The 12,046-nt window shown below is 36.3% G+C and overlaps 1 protein-coding gene across 5 annotated transcripts in view; it reads right to left on the minus strand.

Annotated features, from left to right (window-relative positions):
• Positions 1 to 219: 219 nt before the first annotated feature.
• EVC2 (EvC ciliary complex subunit 2) overlaps positions 220 to 12,046 on the minus strand; it is a 58,562-nt gene continuing 46,735 nt past the window's right edge. For all 5 annotated transcript variants that reach the window (XM_085547300.1, XM_015862636.2, XM_085547298.1 and 2 more), the window contains 6 exons: positions 11,695 to 11,922; positions 9,328 to 9,545; positions 7,888 to 7,975; positions 2,774 to 2,967; positions 2,102 to 2,203; positions 220 to 1,642 (listed from right to left, as the gene is read on the minus strand). In XM_085547300.1, the coding sequence (XP_085403426.1) occupies positions 1,372 to 1,642; positions 2,102 to 2,203; positions 2,774 to 2,967; positions 7,888 to 7,975; positions 9,328 to 9,545; positions 11,695 to 11,922 (1,101 nt within the window). In that variant the 3' untranslated portion in view covers positions 220 to 1,371. The remainder of the gene's footprint in view (positions 1,643 to 2,101; positions 2,204 to 2,773; positions 2,968 to 7,887; positions 7,976 to 9,327; positions 9,546 to 11,694; positions 11,923 to 12,046) is intronic.

The following is a 12,046-nucleotide window of genomic DNA, read 5'->3' on the forward strand; positions in this document are numbered from 1 at the left end:
TTCTGTGCAAGTGACAACTTCTACGAAGAATCTGGAGAATGCAATCAGAAAATAATTAGGATTATCAGCCTAATTACTGCATAGAACATTTTCTAATGTTAGTAGCAAAAAGAAACACTAATTGTTGTTTACCACGAGATGAATATTTAAACACGTTAAGGGAAGTGGGGAAAAAAAGTGTTTTTTCCAATGGGAATATGAGCCAACTGCAGACACGCATACAAAGTAACATTTTTATTTTTAAAATTAAATTGGCATCCTATTAATACAAAGGCACAGAAATTCCATACTTGAAAAACTGCAAAATACAATCATAGTAACATTATACATTATACAGTTTAAAAAAGAAAAGAAAAGCACAACACAGGCAAGAATATAATGAAATATTAACAAACATGCATTTATTTTATCTTTTCCTGTAACTGCTTATAGGATTCACATTTACAGACTTTCTGTCAACTAGAAAAGTTTGAAAACTAACTCCTTCCAGAAATGTAAAACGATATTGCCATCAATTTGGAGCTATTTGGGAATAAGAACTTCAAAAATAGCCACCTAAAATTATGAGAGCTGGCAGCCCTGTAATAGAAAAAAGCTTTTGAAGTCGTATTTACCATTTTCCCATTTCTACTGTCATATACAGTATTGCTTTACCAGAAGATGTCTGCAACAGGTTACAAATATTTAAGATTTAAACCTTATGTTTCAAATTGCAGCAGCATTCTTTGCTCTACTGTAGTAAGTTCATAAACAATAATGAAATGTGAAACTACTCCTGGACATAAAACAAAGCGTGTATGCTGAAGATCTAAACCATCAGTTATCATTAGAGAACACAGACAGTAGAAGTAACACATTCAAAATTCATTAACAGCACAAAATCATATAGTAAATTAGCTAGACTAACAGAAAAACAGAGAGCAGAAGATTCTTGAGCTTTATCTCTTCCTGTCATCTGCTAAATCACAGCTTGTTACAAGAATATATAAATACAAGAACAGTAAATCAGTACCTGCTTTATATAATAAATAAACTGATGTAAGTTATGAAAATAGAGCTACAGTAAAATCAGTGCAAAAATGACCGAAATGTACTGAAGAAACACAGAGTCCTGTCTGTCAGAATGCACATCGCAGAACACCCAACGTATTCTACCTGTTGCATCCTACACTGTCAAGAAGTACAAAATGCATAATGCTCACTGTGAAGTGTGCCTGTATAAAACTACAGCCATTTACAAGGTCAGAGAAAATGCTATTAAAGCGATCCGAGTGCTATTCAAACTGCATATTCAATTATTTCTCATTATTTTTCTGATATTTAAATAACTTCCTCTTCCCCAGCTGATTCTTCACCTGGAAGTCTCCCTCATTAGTTTATACTTGCACGAGCAGCCTTTTTGGAATTAAGAAAGTTCTTTTTCTTTTTTCTTGGATAATTATGAAAAGAAAGTGTTGGATCACTCCGGTCACGAAACAAAAATATCTTCTCCCCTGTGTCTAATACCTCTATGGCTTCAGCTGTCACGCTGTTAAAAGAAACAAGCGGACTGGACTGTTCCACAGGAGGACGTGTAGGCCAACTTTCAAGGTGAATGAATGATGGTCTTTCCAAAAGGGCGAGTTGCTTCTTCTTTATCAAGCTACATAAATGAAATAAAGAAATAAATAATAACCTGGCAGAAAAATAGAATCACTTTCTCTATCACACCATAACACAGAAGTAGTGACTTTTCACTGAGAATTAAGATAATTGTATTTCAGGCAGATCAAAGTGTAATTTCCATTCCAGTCTGCTATAATCTACAAATCATTTTATGAGATACAAAATCACATAAGAAAAGTTAACCTTATGATAAGTAACATAGGTAAGGTGGGCAATGTGTATGAAAAATGTGTGAATTTTGCAGATAAGTGTGTAAAAGCCTTTTTAGACTTCTACTATCATCACATATAATGTGTAAATATGCTGTAGGAAACAAACACCAAACAGCTGAAGAACATCAGAAAATGCATCCTTAGGAACTTGTTTTCTGATATAAAAGTAAACATATTTGGAGATGAAATAAATAATCATATATTTCCTCCTGTGTTTCCCTTACCTGTCTTTTCTCCTGTTTATAGAAAGAATCCTTTCCAAACTTTTGCTTATCAGATCTTCCCTTACTTTGTACTCCAATGCTTGCCAACACTCTTGGTTCCTCCTAAAAGAGGAGGAAAGAAATATTCCCAGTGGCAAATCCCTAAACATACACGATTTCTTCCCTCTTCCTATTTTAACCACAAAATACATGAGATTAATACCATGAATACAATTATATTTTTACAAAAAAGATATAATTACAGAAGATCACACGTCAGAGCACCGTCTCAAGGACCCTTAGTTGTTCCTTGACAGCATACATCCAACAACTAGAGGGGTCCAGTAACAAATCCCTCTCTCCTTTGTTAAGGCACAAAGCTGGGAGATAAAATTTTATTACTCTAATAAACTCAACAGAAAGAAAATGATCAGAGAAAAGATTATAAATCTATAAAACCACAGCCTTATTTATATATTGTAACGTGTCTGAACTCCTCATCAATTAATTTATTTTCTTTCATGAAATAACAGAACGGTTTCAAAACACTTTTTACCCAAAGAAGAATTTTCCCAAATATATTTATGCACCTGCTATTTTTCTATTGTTGTCTATTTGCTTGTACAGCAAATCAATATTTACAGAAAACAATAAACTTGTGCAATGGTCTAACAAAAAAAAAATCCCACTTACCTTTTTTTACAGCTGCCAGACTCATCTGCATTACTATCACTTTCAGCAGCACCATCTGAATATACACCGATGGAATCAAGGATAGAAAGAACCTCACTTTGTGAACTGGAGGGCAGCAACAAGTTCAGAATCCTGTGCAACATCCCCATTGGTACCCTTGTCAGTCTGGCTAAATAACCTGCTATTCGGAGCTCCTGGAAGATTAATGGGTGAAAGAAAGAGAAATATAATATTTAAAAAAAAAAAATAAAAATGAAAATAAAGAAAAAAAGAAAAGTGTTAGTGATTTTTAACTGCTAAAGAATTATTCATCACAGAAACTAAACTTTACTAAAAATTATTTTAGCATTGTCAGCTTTGGTGTCAAGGGGTCACAATCCCAAATCTCATGTTCAGTGCTTCTATCCACACCATCTCACTTCAGACAGTTACTTGAAATTTAGAGAAAACAGTTCCTCTCAGGGTATGTACCTACAGTGGATGCTCAGTGGAAAGAACAGTATATTAAAGAGAGTTAAACAGCTCAAAGGATGCCAGAGCAATGCTGTTCTGAGTATACATGTATCTCAGGTGAAATCATGCAGAATGTGCCAAGCATAAAGATGACTCTTGTAGGTCTCCCTCTATCCCTCAAGATGATTGAGCAACCTTCATTCAGCAAACTCTCTTGTTACCAGAGAAAAGGGAAAGGAATACAAAGCCCAGGTTATATAAGAAACCCAAAAGGTCCCACCATGCAAGAAGACAGTGACCTCGTTTCTCCATAGAGGAGCCCAAATCCCTCTGCTAATGTTTGAACTCTGCTCTTTCTTCCCCATGAGCAATTCAGGGCATTATGTCAATCTTTTTTGAAATAAATTATTTCACCAAAAGGATTCTCTGTAAAAGACAATTATTTCTGCAAAATCCATGTACAAAGAAGCTCCCCAAGCATCACTAATCCAAATTTTAGAAGGCCATTTACAATAACAGAAATCAATCAATCTCCTTTTCCCACTGCCAAGCACAGAATTCCCCTCTAAAATACAGGAGAGCCTTCACTCCCGAAAGTACCCCAGACTCTCTAGTACTGCTGTATATTTTCCATGGAAATCACTGAGATACTAGGATGAATGAGACAAAGTGCTAAGACTGATGATAAATTAGTAAAACTGATAGGCTATTTGAAATATCCAGTATTTTCATCCTAAAACAAAACAGTCACTCTAGTTAGGTAAATGAGACATCAGTTCACACTTCTTAGAGTAAGAATTGATTCGAGGCCTCTACAGGGAAAATATAAAGAAGAGCTTAAATCTTAATATAGACATTGATGTTTAATTTCTGAAGTCAATTTATACAGATCTTTTCTGTCTTTAAAAAGTGTAGTTCTTACAAAGAACAAAAAAATGGCACGTTTCTATGACCCACCCTTCCCTCTACCTGAATGGACTCAGGACCTTTAACTCAGTAATCTATATGCAGGTGATCAAACCATCATGACTTCATTACTGCTCTCCCCTGTAATAGTTTCCTCCTTAAAACATTCCTTCCTCCCCTCTGACCCTTACTTTTCTTCACCAAAAATGGTTTGTACTTAGTACAACTGTTTAGTTCTCTTCTAACACAGCACAATTCATGATTAATTCATCCTCCGTGGTGCTACAACACTGCCAACAGTACTGCAAGTAGCATTAGCCAGGTGCACCCAGCACACGTCTGGCAAAGGGGGTTTTGATTTGTGAGCAGGCGCCAACAAGAGAAACCTACAGCTACCCAGACCAGCCTGCCTATGTGGGAAGAAGTGAATGTGTATTCAAATAAAGGAAAGGTCACATTATTGTGGGATGAGTTTCAATCTTCAGGCACATTATATGGTGAAGTACTGTAAAGATCACGCTTTTGCATCTTTTGTAACACTAATTGCTACTTGTGCCACCAATAACCTCATTTGTATTCTCTGAATTTGGCCAAAGTGAAAATAGGGATGTGTGAACTGTGATTTACAAACAGCAGAACTAAGTGTTTGGTCTGAGCAACGTGTATTGAAACACCTACATGCAAGAATCGATGAATTTGACTCATGCTGTGCTTCAAGCTTACTGTGCTGTTTTCAGTGACAGTCTGCCTCCATCATCTGTTGTCTCTAAAAACCAACTACTGTACCCGGGGCTACAGCTACACGCTTATTTAAAAGTAACTTCTCAGCCAGAAGGTTACAATCCTGAACTCACTATCATTCAAGCAAATCTCTTATTGACTCAGATGCACCTCGACTGACACATAAGCTGCGCGACAAAAGACTGAAAAATAAAGCATATCTGCTCTTCCAGAGAAGGATACATCTGCAGATATGAAAACTAGTCTTAATCCTATATAAAGAAAAGAATGAATGCAAGAAACAGAAGTATAGCAGCTATATCTTCTTAATGTTTGCCAAATAATGTGTCTACATATTGTAATGTGACAAGGAAAATGATTTTAAGTAAATTCCTATTACCAACGTAAGTAACAAATTAATAAATTGTTACCATACTAAGCATGTAATTCTTTACAGTTTGTAATTATAGTTGGAGTTATTTTAATATGGCAATTGCAGAGAATAGAATTTTGCTTGTGTATCTGAAGGAGCTCTCCATATATGATGGAGTCTTAGAACTTAAATGCTAAGAAAAGGGCCAAGGTCTGCTGTGAAAGGATTTCTATTGAAATGATTCACCATCAGGAGTAGTAGCACTCAAGACACCGGGTTTGTCTCTCACTCCTTCCACCAAGTCATACACAGCTGCTTCAGCATTCAGCTGATCTTAACATGCCACATATCCTGAATTAACAACCTTCATAAGAGAAGTAAATGCTGAAGTTCTATCAGGCACAGCTATACTCAAGAGCAGTAGATAAACATTTCATAACATCCTTTGCAAGATAAGAACTCTTCTGCTAAGCAGTTGGCTTGCAGTATGCAACTTCTTTCTACCCTTCTATACACACAAGTATGGCAAACTAAGGACAGGAGCATGAGAATAATGCAGTATTCTTGCCCTCTCTTTAAGAGTTTGCACTTAGTGTTGATAAGTGTTTTCACCAGACCATGAAGAATTAAACAAACACTGTGCATGGTCCCAGCCATTCCATCAATTTGTCCAAAAACTTAAGGCAAAAGCAGATGAAAAAACACTGAAATTATGCAATGACAATGGTCTTGGTAGAGCTAGCAAGAAAAAGAGAGAACTGATTCAACTGATTCACATGACTAATGCACCAAAATCAATGACTTAAACCACAATACTACAGAGAACCATTACCAAAGCTTTTTCAGTTTTAGTCTGTGATCTCATGTCCATTTTTCATTGAAAATGAAAGGAGCTTATCTAAAACTTACATTTACCTTACCCAGCAAGTATCTGAAGCATCATATGCTTCAACAAAATATCCACATGAGCCTGTTCATTCCTCACATATTTCACACACAAAAAAAGAAAGAGAAATGTTGAACACAAAAGCGTTATCCCTCTTCAGTTAGAAAAGTGCTCTGAGATTTTAAGTTGTTAAACATGCTGTAATCACAAATGTGCAAACAAAACCTCAACTCAGTATTACCCCTGGAAAGCATTATAGCTGTCATTGTTCCATACGAGGAGAGAAGAGGAGAGGAGAGGAGAGGAGAGGAGAGGAGAGGAGAGGAGAGGAGAGGAGAGGAGAGGAGAGGAGAGGAGAGGAGAGGAGAGGAGAGGAGAGGAGAGGAGAGGAGAGGAGAGGAGAGGAGAGGAGAGGAGAGGAGAGGAGAGGAGAGGAGAGGAGAGGAGAGGAGAGGAGAGGAGGATTGCAAGAAAAAAATCTAAGAGGAAAATGATAATATGTGATAATAATGGTAATGCTAGTCACAACTTCCTCAGGAAACACTTTCAAATGCTACCTTCTGCAAGACACGTCAGAATGGACTTTTAGTGCTTCTATTATTATGTCTAGAGAACAGGAAATGTGGAAAATATTCGACTAGGTTTGAATTCCCACATTTTTTCTCATTTAATTCATTAGCACAAAGTGAGACACTCCACTCCAGGACAGCACCGTAGCCATCATGCAAACAGATGACTCAAATCTCTTCCAGCAAGGCTCGTGCAACAAATCTGCTTTGAACACAGACCAAATGTCCCCATGAGAGACAGAAGCAAGAGATTATCACACTTCTATGAGTTTTAGGAGACCTTGATGCAGGTTTCTAATCAAAATCAGAGTAAAGATCAGAAAACAGGTGCTACCTTCCCAGTGAATCTCACAAGTAATACACAGGAGATGCACATGTAATATACATCAGCCTTACTTTAATCTGATCTCAAATAGCCATCTAATTCAACAAAGGATAAGTAGTACATAATTCTGAACAGAAACAAATCTGAGATGCTGTAAATCCTGACACTCCTTCAGACTAAGCAGTCTGTTTCTCCTTCGCTTGCTGGCATCTGAAATTCACATTTTGTTATACATGTGGCTGCAGGTGTCCTTGAGCGACAAGACAACTGGACATGAAAGCTGTACCACCTACAGTATTCTGAAGCTACTTTTTTAATCTCAACCAAGATCTGCAGATAAAACTTGGGGATAGCCGATTCATTTTAAATGCCTTCTGTAGAACTGACAGACAGACAACAGATAATAAATTATATCCAACAAAGAGGTGATATTCCTTATGAAAACAATGAGTAAGCATACTAGAAAACTTAACTAGCAGCGCCTCTGTTATTTAGTTCTTTAACACAATCAATGCAAACCATTTATGACTGATTGAGAACTAAACAAAATCCCTATCTCAACTCATGAAAATCAGACTGTAGGCCTGTCTGTAAAACAGCAAGTCATGCAATTTAGTTTTCTCCATTGAAGAAAATGTGACGAGATAACTGTAGGGAAGGATTTGTAAGTGAACAAAAAGTATTACAACTGAGTAAAATTAAAAAGGCTGAAAGTAGGTCAGAATGAACCAATTTGTAACATAGGCTGCAAACACCAGCACTGGCAGTGACTATTAGCAGAACCAGGTCCAAGTACATCTGCAATGGCTCCCCAGAAAGAAGAAAAGTTTCCAGACACAGCCATACTTTAAACTCGGAACCTTCATTTGATTTCATGCTTACCTGACTATAAAGTGCCAAAAATGCATCCATTTCTCTGTTTTCCAAGAGATCTTCAAGTACCATACCATTCCACTGCTCATCTCTCAAGCTGAAGTGAAAGATAGAATTAACATAGAAATCTTCCCAGTAACAATGAATATATTACAGGAAACAATAATGGAAAGTCAACCATTCAGAAAGCGTAACTCTTATCAGCTACGCTGGTTGAACAGCATAACTTCTAAAATAAGCAACCTTCTCCACTTCCCTTCTCCCCTGAATCACAACAAAAAATCAGAGCAGTCTTACAGAAAATACAAATCTAAAATTGCTCTAAAATACTGTGATTCAATCTATTCTCCCATTATCTCAGATTTCACCTCCACACTTTTCAATACACTGTGGATCTTTTAGGTGTTGAAATAACAACAAACTCTTAGCTTTCTCATTACTGGTAATTTTTTCATACTAGGCCAAATTATGAAGCAATTATAATGCAATTTGAGAAAAACACAGTATTCACTTCTTCCATTATATTACAGGTACATAGGAAAAACTGGTTAATGTGTATCTTGTAGTATTCCCAAGCAAGGGACCTATTGTCTCTTCTAATAACTCTACTGTAGAAAAGTTGATAATCTACATCAAGTACCTTTTCAGTTAGAGCAGAGCATAATGACTCTACTCAAAGTCCATCAAAAACCTTTTCATAAATCAACTGTTACAATGGAAACCCTCTTTGTAATGTAAAACAGGTGGTAGGCTTTTAATAATGTGCAATGTACAAAAAATGTTATTTCTAACTACCTAAGTCCTAACAAAGGTAATATACTATTTCATAATTCTGCACATTATCGCCTATTTTTGCTGGGTGACCTTAATGACAAGACAGATATTTCTACCTATCACACAGGAGGCATGACTGTTTGGGGTTTTTTTTTCCCCACTGATATTTTTACTTAACAAGCGGTCAGGGAAAAGTGAAAGCCTATCTCGGAGGAAGACTTTATATATGACATCAAAGATGACTGTACAACAGAGAATTCAGTCTACAGCGTGACAGTGCAGATGGAAATTTAATTTTATTGTCTTGGCTACTTCCTCTGATTCCAACAGAGCAGGTTTTATTCAAGTTTCTACCTATTACCTTGGGAAATGAAGTAACAGAACCAGAATTCTTTTCCCCCTTGCTGCTATTGCTAGGTTTCCGCTGGCCCCATCAAGAAATAGTCTTATAGCACATCACAATCCAAATGCAACTAAATTATTATTCCATCTTTCTTATTTTAGAGTTCCTGAGACTTCTTTATTAAACTCTGGGCCACATCACAAAAAGCACTGTTTAAACACAGATGTACAGCCCCTCCTCAACAACACAGAACACTATGTTGTTTCTCTGTGGCATTTTCAAGTCTATAATGACTGCAGTGAGTTTGCAATATCCGAGACCACAGCACTCACCTTTGCTGCTGCAGGTTTATAAACTGCATACATTTACTCATGGCCTGTCTTAGCAGAAACGTCACCTGTCTGTCTGCATTTGTTTCTACAGCTTCACCTGAAGGTCTCAATCCATCCAGTGTCCACCTCTGCTTATTCACTAGATGTTGCTGCTGCTGCTGCGCAGACTCTTTATGCAACATTTCATACTCCAGCTTCCTGTCAAGTTCTTCAATCTCCTAGAGGTTGAACACACGTAGTGATGAAAAGTTGTGATTTATCTTGAAAGAACAAATTCCATTTGGAGTGAAGAAAAAAAGATGACATCAGTTTGTGTTATTTGTTTATTCATTTGGTCATTCTACCCAAACACAATGGAGTCATTACGCTTTTCAAAGCGTTGAATATCTTCAGTAAATATGACTTGCACTCTATTAAAATCAGAACAATGTCTAGAGATACAAGTCAGTTTCCACTGCTGATGCTAAAACCTTCCACTATAGAGGACATCTAGAAAGTACACTACAGAAATCTGAGATCTAGTAAAAGAATGGTACTGTAGGAATTAATTTACGAGCTGCATAAAGCTACTGAAATAGTGTGTGAAGCTGAGCAAGACTAGTTTCAGTTAAGTTGCATTAATTGCTAATATTAAAGAGATATAAAGTTCAAAGATAGTAATTCATATTTAGAGTAATAAAATTAAATTTAAAATACAATGCTCTAAAAATCGAAGGGTTAAAACTCTTTGTTAAAACCTAAGTTTTAAGTGGACTGGATCGCACGCCAAACTACGTCTCCTTGGTCACATAAGATAACTTGACTCCAAAAAGAAGAGTTCATATTCCAGTCTTCAAGGGTCACTTTTGTCTGACCTCAAACAAGCTGATTAAAAATCTCAGCACTCTACTGCCCAACATGTAGCTTAGATAAAAACTCAGTACTTTTTCCATTTGCTCCCCCACCTCATCAGCTGTATTTGTACTAGAAATCCATTGGACCACAGCATCTCTAAGTAACTGTCTGCCCCCAGACAGCAAGGTTTGACTCTGGAGCTCAGATTTACTCTCCTAACACCAAAAATGAAAAACACTCATTTTCTTTGAGGGGATGAAGCATATTCACAAATAGCCAAATATTCTTGTTTCACTGATTGGCAAAACTATCACTAATGCAGCATTTGGGAATCCTGTGTAATCTGATACATTCGTTTTAGAATGACAGCTGTTAAAATCTGCCAGGTGGTGGGATAAAGGAGCAGAAATAAAATACAGCAAGATACAAAGGTTTGATCACCAGGAAATTATTTCCGTAAATTGTCAATGTCAAAAGTACTTTTTTTTTCTTTTTTCCCCAACTAAAATATGTTTTAGCTCAGTTCTTGCATGTTGGATAAAGAATCCATTGCTATTCTACATCCCTTTTTCTGTCTCTCCTTCAATATTTTTTTTTAAACTGTTCAAGGACAAATAAGATAAAGGTAATCCCTCTGCAGAGGATAGAACAAAGTCCAATCTCTTCTCTGGGACCTCTTACACTTCTTGCATAAAAGGTATTAACCCCAGTTTAAATTATTCTAATACTCTCTCCACATTTCTTTCCTGTTTCCTACAAATTTAATACAACTTAAGAAAACAAAACAAAACAAAAAAAAGTCTAGAATGATATAAATGTACTAACTGCTGTTTTAAGAGAGGCTCTATAGAGATGAGAGCATTAAAATTTAAGCAGGAGTTTTCAAAGCAATAACTTACTAATGATGCCCTATAGCAAAAAAAGGTTTTGCTCTTAAAAAAAACATTTTGTTTGTTCTACTCCAGTGCTCTCCCAAGCCTCACTTGGACGGTCACAAATAGGAGACATTAAAAAAATATTTCCTTATGAATTCTGTGCACTGAAGTATGAAAAAAGGATTAAAAAAATTGTCACATATTAACTATGGGGCAAACACAATGAAGGGAAAAATCTTTTCTACTATAAAAATCTTTTCTACTATATACATGAGGCATGTGGGCATGAGAGTAGGATAAACAGGTGGGTACACTGATTGTACACCAGCGAGTCACAATTCACTATCATTTACCAACTGCCTTCCTTGTGAACAACAAAATTTTAACATTAATTAGTTATCTGACTGTAGATCTAGGTACTTTGCTATAGTAAAAATAAATAATCATAATATCATCTTCTCTGGTTCTTACACTTTTCTTTGCTTTAGTTCTTTTACTTAAAGCACTAGAGGGCAAATAAACACGGAAATTCATTAGCAGACCAGCAACAGATGCAACACATTCTAAACCAGCACAGTTAAACCAAAGTCCAGTAAGCCATCATGGCAGTTGCTGTCCCGTAGCAGGAACCTTTCCCTTTCACATCTTCATTACCTACCGGATTATGAGCTTCTAAAATCTGAATACATTCTGATTTTGACAGGGTTTTTGACATGCTCAGGTTTTCCAAGAGCAAAGCTTGCACACTTATGATTGCTGAATAGAGCTCCAACATTTTGCATTTCTTAACACTCTTCTGAAACTCTAAAGAAGCAATATATTCTCCAAGTTTATTTTCCAAATCGTGTATTTGACAGTCTTTCTCAAGTAGCAACTCATAATTGACCTAAAAGATAATGACAGAAAAGGATAAAAAGATTAACCTAAAACCTTACATGCACACTCATGATTTTACTACTCTGAAATTAACAAGCTAGATTAAAACAGCAAAGAAATCAAAGCTGTTATCA

The sequence above is a fragment of the Coturnix japonica genome, chromosome 4 (genome assembly GCF_054131305.1).
Source record: "Coturnix japonica strain WE chromosome 4, WE-NBRP24, whole genome shotgun sequence".
Lineage (NCBI taxonomy): Eukaryota > Metazoa > Chordata > Aves > Galliformes > Phasianidae > Coturnix > Coturnix japonica.